Raw genomic sequence first — 12,964 nt, forward strand, 5'->3', positions numbered from 1 at the left:
CTGGCTCACTGAAAACTACATCGTAAAATCAGCATTTATGAGATTGAATTCTTCATCTATTATTTCCACTACTTTCATTTGATCCTTTATATTCCAAGTAGGAAAATGACACTTAAGTTTTATAAGTACAGATGAAGAAAAACAGCAGCACTAAAACTCCATAGGCAAAAATAATTTATTACTGTTTTAAAAAGTACTATATAAATATAAACACCTATAGAAACTTACAGTACAAAAACTGTGAACTTGCTGAGATTTGTACACATACTTAAATTTTTACTGTCTGAGTGGCCCTACTGAAGTCACATATGGGCGCCTAATCTTGTTTTTCCAACAACTTCCTACTGCTAGTTCTCAACTCTTTTGTTCCTCCCACATTTTTAAGCAACTGTATCTCCAGATTCTGAGAAAAGTCATCAGCAAAACAATCTGTCTTGGATCCTTTTGTATTATCTACCTGAAAAAATGAGCAGACCTTCTATTTCAAAGAATTGAAGAACATTTTTTCTGTAAAACAAAGTTATTCAATGACAGCTACATTCAAATTAGGTAGCTTCTCACTCTTGAAATCTTAAATCTCAGTGGAAGTTTCTGTCCTCTGTTACCAACTTTCTCACCAGCAAATGAAGATGCCACCACTGTGAATGGACTTGCTAAGTTATTTTGTTTCTTGTGCCCCAGAAAAGAACAGCTCTCATAAGAACCTGCCTCCCATACTTCTATCTTACATAGTTTGTTTCCTTCAATCTGTCAGAGGGAGTATGGAGGCATTCACATTTTGTCCCAGAAAATGGTTATTCATGCTTGGTTGTGATACTAGTATCAGAAAAAACAACATTCAACAGAAATCTGAACACGCTGAGGATCAGTATGTTCCACAGGAGGAGGATTTAAAAGCTAGTTTAGGTTAACTTTGGAGGAATAACTAAATAAAAGTTGCTGTGCATATAAAACCTATATCTAAAACGTATTTGTCTGAAATAAGAAAGTATAATAATAAAATAAGAATGGTGGAATGAACAGCATAAATGCCAATATGGCCAAAATTTGTGCCCCTCTTCACAAAAGTTCACACTAACCTTTGAGCAATATAGTAGTAACACCAAAGCAGAAGTCTTCCACTGATCAAAGGTGTCGTCCTAAGATTCTGTTTATTTATTTAACTGAAATAACAGGGAGAATAGCACTCTACTCATGGTCGTAACTCTTGCAAATATTGAATAAGAATACTTTAGCAGTGGTACTACTTTTGTATATGGGGAAAAATGAAATGAATTTCGTTCTTATTTTGAATAGTGGATAGAAGAAAATTAAAACAAATACCGCATCGGTAACTTCTATCTCATACAACTTCTGAAACGTCCCCCGATCAAAGAAGAAAAGCTTCCCACTGCCACCACCTTTCTTAACAGAGGTCCCTGTGACAAGTATTTTATCATCCGGGCTGAAACAGCAATCTGTCCTGTTAAAAAAAAATACACCGCCACACTGAGCAAGCCAGAAATTACTGTGCAGTTAATTTATAAATTCCATTCCTTACAAATAAATCCTATTTGTTATTCCTTTTCACACAAAGCTTATAAAGACATCGTCTGTCAGTTGTCACATATTACTATAGTTATTGGGCACAGTTCACATTTATAATCACAACTGTGCAGAGAATGTGCAAAACTGGCAAAAAAACACCCCAAACAAACATAACCCCTCCCCCCACAAAACTCCTCTTTCTCTCAAAAGCCTTGCCAATTTTTCCATGTAGAAAAGAAACAAAATAATCCTTTCAAATCTAGTTATCATCATTCAGCAAGAAATTAAATCAGTTTTTGTTTTCATTGATGATACATTCTCAAATGCTGCACAGCAGTTTTATTTATATAGTTGCTAAAAAATGTTTTAAAATTTTTCCTCTGTGCTACAAAATACAGTGAATGGTTGTGACTTCAAGTTTGACCTGTCCCTAATTTTCTTTTCCAAGAACTTGTTCTAAAAGTATAAATTTTCAGCAGAGTTGGATTTGACTGTGCTACGGGTATAAATGTGCAGCTAATACCAATAAAAACATCAAATTCGATACTTAGCAATATTCAGTATGATACACTATATTAGTACCAAAGAGCAGAGTAATCAGCACTTCTAACATCATAACCTGAGTTAATACCATGCACTTCCATGTTATGTCTGCTTTTCGATCTAGCTTTTTCTTTTAATTAATCATAGACCAAATAGGAATGAGGCTCACTTGATATATCTCATTACACAAACACAAGGCAATGAAGTGGCCTCTTCCCGATAAGTTTCTAAATCTAATTAGGCCTAAGATATATGAGACTAAAAAACTGCATAAAATAAGCATAGCTAGCTACAAATTATCAGAAGAAATAGGAGATATTTGAAAGCAGTTGTTGAGACCTAAAATAGCCAAGAACATTACTGCACAGTCCTCTCTGTGCAGGTTTTTTTCTCCACAGCTCCAGACCTATTGAGAAGTGAGAAAAATCCGTTTCTCATATGAGTTCGGAACAACTCATTTCTTAATACACATTCAAAGCCTCTCCTCCATAACGCAACTACCAATGTTTCTGCTAACTGGAATAACTTAAGAGTACTTACATTGGAAAAAAGCTAGACAGTCTTTCAGCTGAATGAAGAGGCTTTTTAAATTGTCTAATATCCCATATCTTTAAAGTATCATCTCCTGTGAAACAAGAGAGACAAGAGTTAGCAATAAAGAATTTAACAAACAATGATATGGTAGAAGCATTCAAAATGGGAATGTTTTTGGTAGGATTTTGTGCCTTAGTGGCAGTGAAAATGATGAGAAAGAACTGAAGGCAGTGAAACCCTCCTGCTTCTTTAGCCCGCAAACAGCAACATACTACAACTTCAGTTGCTGGCAAACAGGGCCTGCAATCAGCCAGAAGTCCTTGGGGAAGGGGTAGGAAGGAAGGAAGTGAGCCCAAGGTTACTATAATTAAACCTTTTCACACTTCTCCACAACACCTTTGGCCATAAAAGCCAAAGCTGAGGTTACAGTAAAACATTTATAGCCATTCTCATCTGTGTTTGATAAACACGGCGCGATTCTGCACACCCGTAAAAGTCAGAGTGTTTATTCCCTTCCCAAAAGTTATGACATATTAACAAAGTGAGCACGAAAAAATAAAAAAAGAAAAGTTAGTTATTCTTGTAGAGATCAACATGTCTGCTGGTCATCCTTCTGGAATACGTATTTTAAGCATGAGAATTTGAGCCCTGAGCCATCTCACACAGACACCTAGGAATCTTCTTTATTTGACATCAGTGCTTTTAAGGGTGAAAAGAAGAACTTTCAAACAACATTAAAAATACCTTAAGAATAATTTTTGGATTAAAAATTAAAAATACCCTAAGAATAATTTTAGGAAAAAGTTATACATTGTTCATAATCTAACTGGCAAGTAGATGAGTGGCATGGACACGCTTCCTTACTAAGCACAATCCCTTCTGGGATGTAATAATAATAATAATAATAATAATAATAATAATAATAATAATAATGGTTATTATTATTATATTACATACTACTACTACTAATATAATTATATATGTATATAATGTATAATATAATGTCATTAGTAGTATTAGTGTTAGTATTATTTTGTTCAGGAGTGTTCTAGGCAATCTCAGGCTCTGAGATTAAGAACTCAAAGTAGGCCTTGGAAATAAAATGCAAACACAAATAAATAAATAAATCTGACTTTCCACAACAGAAGAAATCAAGGCCAGCAGTCTCCTTCACAGGGAAAGCAGTAATGTGTGGCCTCGTACATCATGTATGTTTATATTAAGACTAGAATAACTTCTAACTACAAAATATTTTTAAGAAGTGGACAACTTAAATAAATGATGTCTAGAGCAGAGTGTATTTCTTTTCATTGGGAAACTAAATATGACGAGAAAGAAAAAATGGTGACTCTCTATTTTGGGAATATCATAGCATACACCATACCAAGCACTTCAAAACATTTGGTTTTGTAACATGAACCTTCCCTTTCCCCCTCCCACCCTCAACAAAAGAACACATCATCAAGATATTGGTGCATAGGTATCTAAAGAACCAGCACTTTATTTTTTGCAAACCATCTGGCTGACCTGCAAATCTCCTGGGCAGAGACAGATCTAAGGCTACCAATCAAGACTGCTCTGTTCCCAGTGGCATGACCCTTGACACGATCTTCAAGGTATAGTCCTGCCAGGCTTTAGCAGGAGATGTTGACAGACATTTAGATACAGCTCTCCTACTAACAAGAAGTGTACTCTGCTGGTTGAATCTCAAGAAATTTTGGATGATATCAAATCAACATTGTCTTAAAGACCGCAGAAATCGTCAGTTGTGAAAGGGAGAAATTAGAAAACTTGGCCAATGCCTTGAATCTCTAACCATCTTTAAGAATAATACAAGATTTTCCAAATTAATGATTAAATTATTTTTTTCTGTTCTGTAAATATAGTATTGATGCCTGGATTTAATTTGCATTAGGAGCTGAAATCACCATCACTAAAAAAGTATACATATTAATACTTCACAACTTCAAGGATTTTTTTCCATCAGTTCTTAATGGGTTTCTTTTACATCTACAGTACAACTGATTTATTTTTAGCTACTTCTTACACAGCCAAAACAGTTACCCTTAAACAAAAACATATAAACAAACTTGGAAGTTACGCATTTCAGTGCAAAGCATTCAAAATAATTCATTCTTAGAAAATTCAATATTTTTCTTCACAGCAGACTACTCCAAGGCTTGGAAGAATTTTTTAAAACTTTTATAGCCTTATTAAAAAGTATTTCAAACTATTCTTTGCCATTTTAATAAGAAGGATACCAATAACCAGGTTGTAGTTCAATGTGATCAGGTCAGACAATGTTCCTCTTGATAAATATGGAGGGCATAATAATTAAGTCCTAGAAAAAGAATCTGTAATGAGCCAAGCCAGGCATTTTGCAAACTGCTTTTTGTCAAATTAAAGCCAGTGCACTAAGACTACAAAGATTTTATCTTTATTTATTTTTCTCCAAAAGGTACTGACCAAGTAAATGGATGCAAACAGACCCAAAAGAAGCAAAAGCTTTTGGCAATATAAAGACCTGTCAGAAACTTGAGAAGTTTAAAGGCAGCAACAGCCTTCAAGAAGATCCTATTTTAAGAGGGAATCTTGTCTTGAAAGCAAAATTCAATGCAAAAAAACCTCACAGAATCATGAAATGGCCTGGGTTGAAAAGCACCACAATGATCATCTGGTTTCAAACCTCCTGCTGTGTGCAGAGTTGCCAACCACCAGCCCAGGCTTCCCAGAGCCACACCCAGCCTGGCCTTGAATGCCTCCAGGGATGGGGCATCCACAGCCTCCTTGGGCAACCTGTTCCAGTGTGTCACCACCCTCTGTGTGAAAAAATTCCTCCTAATATCTAACTAAACTTCCCTGTCTCATTTTAAAACCATTCCCCCTTGTCCTATCACTACCCACCTTCATAAACAGTCGTTCTCCTTATTGTTTATGTGCTCCCTTCAAGCACTGGAAGGCCACAATGTCTCCCCACAGCCTTCTCTTCTCTAAGCTAAACAAGCCCAGTTCCCTCAACCTTTCTTCATAGGAGTGGCTCCAGCCCTCTGATCATCTTAGTGGCCCTCCTCTGGACACAGTCCAAGAGCTCTGCGTCTTTCCTGTGCTGGGAACCCCAGATCTGGACACAGTGCTGCAGATGGGGCCTCACAAGAGCTGAGTAGAGGGGGACAACCGCCTCCCTCTCCCTGCTGCCCACTCCTCTGTTAATGCAGCCCAGAACACAGTCGGCCTTCTGGGCTGCAAGCACACACTGCTGGCTCATGTCCAGCTTCTCATCCACCAGGACCCACACGTCCTTCTCTGCAGGGCTGCTTTCAGGGGGTTCTTTGCCTGTTTTGTATAAATACCTGGGATTGCCCAGGTAAATGCAGGTATCCTGCATTTGGCCTTGCTGAACCTCATTAGGTTTTCATGAGCCCACTTCTCCAGCCTGTTCAGGTCCCTCTGGATGGCTTCCCTTCCCTCCAATGGATCGACTGCACCGCTCAGCTTGCTGTCATCTGCAAACTTGCTGTGGGTGCACTCGATGCCATTCACAAAGATCATTCTAGAGAACAACAAAACAAAAGCACTGAGATTTAGAAAAAGAAAATATAGCAAAAAAAAGGCTTACCATAACGAAGTATGAGAATATATCATGTTTATAAACTCAGAGCCCTTTTGCTAAAGCTTATAGCATATGCGAGGAGAAACATCTTACACGGCAAAGTATAGAGTTCTGCTTTCTGCACTGGTTTAGCAAAAGGAGCTACAAAAGTTAAAGAACAGCCTTTTGAGGCACTGCAGTCAGGGTCATGCCTGATCTTAGAATGCTAAGACAGAGAATTTGAAAAGTCACAAATCAGGAGTTCGGCACTTACATCTGTAACAGCTCTCACCAACATCTGTATCAACATAACCAAATCCTCTCTTATCACCCTCTCTATACATAAAATTATTTTTCTACTGAAGTTTACAGACAAACCAACATATAGCTCATGAAATTAATACAGGTTCATGAAATTAATAAAGTCGTAGTTTCATATTATAATAAAAGCGGATTCTGTACAGATCAGGGATCAGAAATGTATATTATAAATGGACCCCAAATACTAATGCTCACCTACTGAATGAAGAAACATTCCCAAGTAGTATTTTTTTCATATTTATATAAAAAACACACCTTCATGGTAACAAGTGTGTAAAAACATCACTTTCTTAAGTTTCCATCAAGTTGCTACCAAATCCCAGCAAGAATAACACTGGGAATTCTCATAAGCATGTCCTTGTTTTTTTCATTTTCCCTTGTGCTTGCAGCTGAGCTCTGCCTCATCTCTCTTACATCCGACACAGATCTTACATCACATGCAGGAGAATCAATCGGGCTTTCAATGAGAGTCCCCAATCCCCAAACAACAGTCCTCTCTTTGATCCTCAGCATTTGGCAGGTGTGTTAATCTATGAATGCTGGATCCACATCTGCTTTTATTGGTACAGATCCAAAGTAATACATTAGAGCACTAACTGAAGAAGTCAGTCAAAATAAGGTGAGAAAATTCCTTGTTTTGCAGCATATCATGCAGAGATTAAAAACTAAACTAAACAAAAAAGCACTGGACAATGGTAGTACTTGCAAGCATACTAAGGGGCCAAATTTCTGTGCTACTATCAAAATCTGATACAGTTTTTACCACAGTCAGCTAGACAGAGCATAAGTAGAAGTCTGTCCAGCACAACACAAAATCTGGAGACAGATGAAGAAAACCAAGCAAGCGCCACAAGCAATTAAAATGTGAAAGGGTCATTTCTGCTATCTACATTCATAAATGTAAAATATAAGTGAATTTACATAAACTAAGGTTTCAAGACAGCACTATTGCATATTCCTAACATTAGCACTCTTGATTTGATGTGGATATTTAAAGGGCACACAAATGTTCCTTTTTACATCATTTCAAGTAAAGCATGTCTTTGTGGATTTTACTGGCTGGCAGAAGTAGCATTTTACTTAGCCCAGAACAGACAAACCGATGGTTTACCCACTTTCTGAAAAGGAGAAGGTTCTCACATTGCACATGTTCAGTTCAGTAAGAACACACTGAGTTTTTATCTCAATCCTTTACGAAATGCTAGGAGGCTGAACAACAATTAAACAATCCAATTGACAGTAACATGCTCTAGTAAGCCAAGGACTATCAAGGGCTAACAATACCACTGCCACTTTTCTCTGAAATATGCGATCCAGGAAATATAAATGTGTGGAATCTTAGAAACACGACAAAATGTGAACTGAAAATACCACCCAGTAGCAGCTGCACATCACTTAAAAGTCACCAATGCTGCTCAACTCACAAGGGGCTGGAAAGGGAAAAGGACACAATGCAATTGTAGATTTCACCCCAGACTAGAATCACAGCTCCTTCTCCAGAAAGTTTGCAGCATGTGGATACCGCTATCACAGTACTTTGTATATGTAATCTCACTCTGTCTACATACCAAACTGACCAGATGTCATGTACATATGTTAGGCACAAACTTGAGCCTACATTAACACACGCTGCTTCTCACTAGGCTTGTTTATTTGGCCTTGAGGCCATGTTAATGCATGCACACAGCTTCTGGTTACAGCTGGTTTCCATCCAGACAGCTTGGATTGCATGCTTGCACCTGCCAGCAAAACACTGGGTAGACAAATCTCCAGATGAAAAGTTGTTTTAGGTACATGCTGCCCCATCCAGTGCATCTAAAATAATGGAAAGAATGTTTTCATGTATATCATCGCCTTCTCAATACTTCTATAGCAGTTCTAACTGAAATTTAAAAAACAAGGTGTTTTTTTTCCCTATTCAATAGATTTTTTTTCCTTTCAAATATATCTTGGTCGCTTACCTCAAGTTATCACTTTTTGATGCTTATAATATAAACTACAAAAAAAATTCCAATTAAATCATAAAAGCACAGTGTATTAGAAAGCTTGAAGAATTAATAACTGCAACACACACACTCTTACTAGAGAAGTAAAAATCTTACCAGAAAGAACTAAGTAATACGATCTGTTGCATTTTATTTTTAATTAAGCTAATAATTTCCTTCTTGGTGTATTACTAACGGTAGGCAAGAAGAAAGATGAGAAACTAAACCGAAAAAATGTTATCTTTATATATTTCCTAACTGCTCTTCACTGGACTTTCAGGAAGACAGTAATTATTGTATGGCATATCAATGAAAAATAAGCAAACTGCAAAACACTTCAGGTTTCTACCTTCAATATCTAATTTCACTCTCTTACCTCCACCATGAATAATTACATTTAGAAATGATACAACTTAAATGGCTTGTTTACTGCGTTACATTCAGTACATCAAAAGTTTCTCTTGACCACTTACCTCCCCGGCTGGCAAGGGCAGTACCATCGTAAGAGAATGTCAAGCAGGAAGTATCAGTCCCTGCTGCATGGGCTTGCCTGCAGTGGAACTTTGTATGTACCTGTTTGTCAAACAAATGAAACATTACAGAAGTTTGCGTATTTCAAGATTAGAAAACTGTACATTATGTGTGTTGTTTCTAAACTTATATAGAAAACCCCGTATTTTTAGCACTGATAGGAACTGAAGTTGTATGTTTCTACAGCCTTTAAAAAAAGTCATATACACTTTATATGGTCAGAATAGGCTTTCACAGTGTTTTAACGCAAAATTCATTGTTTTTGTAGCATCAGAATAACTGAATAATTCCCACTAGCACTCGATAAAAGGTAGTTAGGTCTGGTTAAGATAAAAATACATTTTAAGACTGCTCTTATCAGCCCCCTAAGCAGGCTCATTGCTTTAAAAAAACCCCACAATGAACAAAGGAAAAAAACATACATACTTTGGAAAGAACTTAAAAGAAGGATTGGAAGAATTGACTTTAGCTAAATTTCAACCCTGCCAAAATTCATGGTTTATAGATTAGAATGAAGCTCAGATATGCTGAAGTTTGTGTTCCATTTACATGTAATAAAATTCAAGTTTTAAAATGATGTATGTTTGTTTATTTTCAAGTGTATTTCCCCAATAATCCTGGAGGAACATGAAAAGTACTTTCAAAGTAACATCTTTTTCTTGTACAGTACTGACTTTTTGTTTATTAAGTCAAAATTAATTTTAATCCCTAAAAACGCTCTATGTTAAAATTGGAGAAATCTCCTGTGAAATCCCAAACTAAATTTTAATACATCTGCAAAATCCAGACTTCTAATTTCCCAACCAAACCCAAAGGTCTTGGCTGAGATACCAAAATGCCTATCAGGCACATAATTGCTGGCTAGCTCAACCGTCACTTCGTCTTAGCAATTTTTTCTTTTATTTTCCACCACTACACTGCACCATCTAAAAACCACCAACATGCGCAGCGTCTGCTTAATCTTACAAAATGTCAGACAAGATGGCTCAGTGACATTTGAGACTGAAACACTCACTTAAGAACTAATCCAAACTAGATCAAAATGTAAGATCAAAAAATGTACTATAACCATAGTTACTGAAGTGCAAAAATCCTGAAAACCCACCGTGTGTGTTCCAGCCCTCTAACTTGCACTTATAATTTAATTGTGTTTGTACAGTAGACGCAGAATGATGGACTGACAAGATGGTGCACCCAGGTTGAGGAGGCAGTGGTCTGGTCTGATGGCAGAGAAAACATGAAACTAATAGCAGGGGTAAGCTGTACTGTGGCTAGCAGTCCAGTGGGATTGGACTAGTAACGAAGATGAAAGAAGAACTGGGACAGGTTAGAACTATGCTGTTGAGAAGAGTACAGAAAGAGATAACCAATGGAGAAAGGAGACAGCAAAGCATCGCAGAAGTCCAAAGGACATAGCAGATGTTGTGAGACACTGCAAGAAAGGAATGGCCCACCATAAAGGAAAATCAGAATTCACTAAGCTAGCGGACATGAAGAATATTTCAGTATATGGGGAAATTCTGAGATTGGAAAAGGAGCCTAGAAAACCTCTGGGATAAAGCATGCAACTTCTGAGGGTATAAATTGGAAGCACATGGCATTTAGCAGTGAACAGGGAATAGTGCCACAGAGGAAGGCAGAGATGAGGAGGAATCAAAATGGAAACAGAGACATTAATGGAAAATGGAAGAAAGGGGAAAAGACAGAGAAAGAGACAAGCCAGTTTGTGACAGTTAAATCCTTCTTTAATACTTAGGAAATTACACTTTTGCTGTCTTTTCCTAATATAAAGCTAATTCATACAGGTTTAAACTGAAATATTCAAGAGTTGAACACTGCCTGGGTGACCCATATCTCACCTTCTCACCCATCTGTACGATAGGGAATAAATAATGTTCTTTCTCTCACAGAAAGAAAGAAGGCAAGACACGAAGACATGAAAACCTGGACATCCTTCATGTACCGCAATGATAACAGCAAAATACAGAGTAGTTTATATTTTCAGAGAAGGGTTTGAACAGTGTGCAATGTCAGACCTAGAACCACACGCTGAACACAAACAGGATAAAATACTGAGCAGCTGCCTAGTGATTACTATCCACTATACACATTAACAGATAACTCAGTACTACAGAATAAAATGGAGACTGTGATCACACAATGTAAACTCACCGCGAGACTGATCTCAGTTTCCTCAGGATTCCCCAGTTATTTATCTTCTAATTTTTGACTGTAACTTACTAAGGCTCCTTCAGTGTCCTATTTTGTATGTAAGAGACCTACACTGGTAAAGTAATTAATGTTGTTTACCCATACAAATATCTGTTCTGAATTTGGTCCAAAACATAGAGAATCTATGTGTTATGACACTAATAATGATGGAAAGCTTATTTGGTGTGCAGATTTAGTTCAGTTTTGAGAGAAGACATATAAGGCATTAATTCCACAAATGACACTTCAACAAACAACAGAGAGCTCCAAATATAAAACATACAGTTCTTTCAGTATTTACAGACGGAATGTAATAGCCTATGTTTAACCACAGCACTTGTTTTGTAATTAGTGTCTCTTCTAGCCAATTGCACGTGTACTGGAGAAACTCTATGGACAGACTGCAATTACAAAATCTTACAAAAACAGTAAGACTTTTTTGGAGGTGTTAATAAGTACCAGGAAACATATTTTTTGCATCGAGTTAAGAAAAATTTCCACATATGTGTTAACATATAGAGGAGAAACTGTGAATTATTTATTAGAAAATAAATTTTCCGTAGCGTTTGTTAAACATTAACAAGCAATTAAAATGATGTATTTTCTGTCTGAGAAATACCATAGACATTTGCAAAAACGTGATAAATGATTAATAACCACACCTAAAATGTGACAGAAAGATTACAAAATAGTATTTAGCTATTTCAAATAAATTGTAAAAAGTTTAGTTTAGGCTCCACAACACATGTCAACCTGTGACAATGTCACACTGACATACACATGTTAAAATAACACCCTGTTTTTCATTTTGCTGCCCAATTTCATGGCAAGTTCTTGTATTAACTAAAGCAACTAACCAAAGCTTTTTCTTTGAGTATTACTAGTATATAAACGTATGTATTTATGTAAGGTAAATACATAAAGTACTCTCTCCCTCCCATCACATAATGTTTCAGGAGTATTTTATCTCCCTACTTCACTGCTCTCCGGTCAAAGGTACTGATTTTTATTTTATTTTATTTTTTTTAAAGGTAAATTTACGAATCCACTGATCAAAAAGAAACTGTTTCTTCAAGGAAATAATGGCTCACCTGAAACCTGTCACTCGGCATGCAGTCTTTTCAGTGAAGTACCTACACTTCAACTAAATTAGTAACAATACAGATATCAAAGACTCAGACATTATTTGCCTCTTTATTAGGAAAAAAAAAAAAAAATAGTGAAATTAAGAGAACAAATTTAGCTCAACTCTCTCCAGCTTTCATACTTTTGGCAATCACATGAAGCAACTCTTGTCTTAAAAAAAGATGTGAGATTGCATCAGCAATTTTGTCTTTAAAAATGAATTCACTCAGTTTACCACTGAAAAGACCATTTTCCTAACTTTGAGCTCCGCAAGCTTGCCCTCCATATATTATTCTGCAAGGGAATATAACCCTGAATTGTAATACTAAATCAAATATTTTAAAATGATTGAAGGTTGCTCTAAAAACGACAGAAGGTTGAACAAGAAGTTTTTACATGCACTGGCAAATGTTCATTACAGTTTTCAGAGAAAATAATGTGTTTGGCCTCTGGCCTTTTAACATATTTAACTGACGTCTAATCTTGCTAACAAATCATAAGCAAAAAAATTGTCATCAGAATGTTTCTTGCTGGAAAGACATGAAAAAAACAAAACTAATGTACACATTTCATAAGTTTGGTTCAGGAAGGGAAAGAG

General features: G+C 36.5%; 1 protein-coding gene across 1 annotated transcript in view; it reads right to left on the bottom strand.

The window, feature by feature from the left end:
- Positions 1-12,964, bottom strand: part of WDR70 (WD repeat domain 70) — a gene marked incomplete at both ends in the record, with an annotated part of 144,152 nt that overhangs the window by 27,923 nt on the left and 103,265 nt on the right. Inside the window, 3 exons of the mRNA XM_079548964.1 lie at positions 1,324-1,462; positions 2,611-2,695; positions 8,973-9,072. Of these exons, the coding sequence (XP_079405090.1) occupies positions 1,324-1,462; positions 2,611-2,695; positions 8,973-9,072 (324 nt within the window). The remainder of the gene's footprint in view (positions 1-1,323; positions 1,463-2,610; positions 2,696-8,972; positions 9,073-12,964) is intronic.

This window comes from Tetrao urogallus (genome assembly GCF_951394365.1).
Source record: "Tetrao urogallus genome assembly, chromosome: Z".
Lineage (NCBI taxonomy): Eukaryota > Metazoa > Chordata > Aves > Galliformes > Phasianidae > Tetrao > Tetrao urogallus.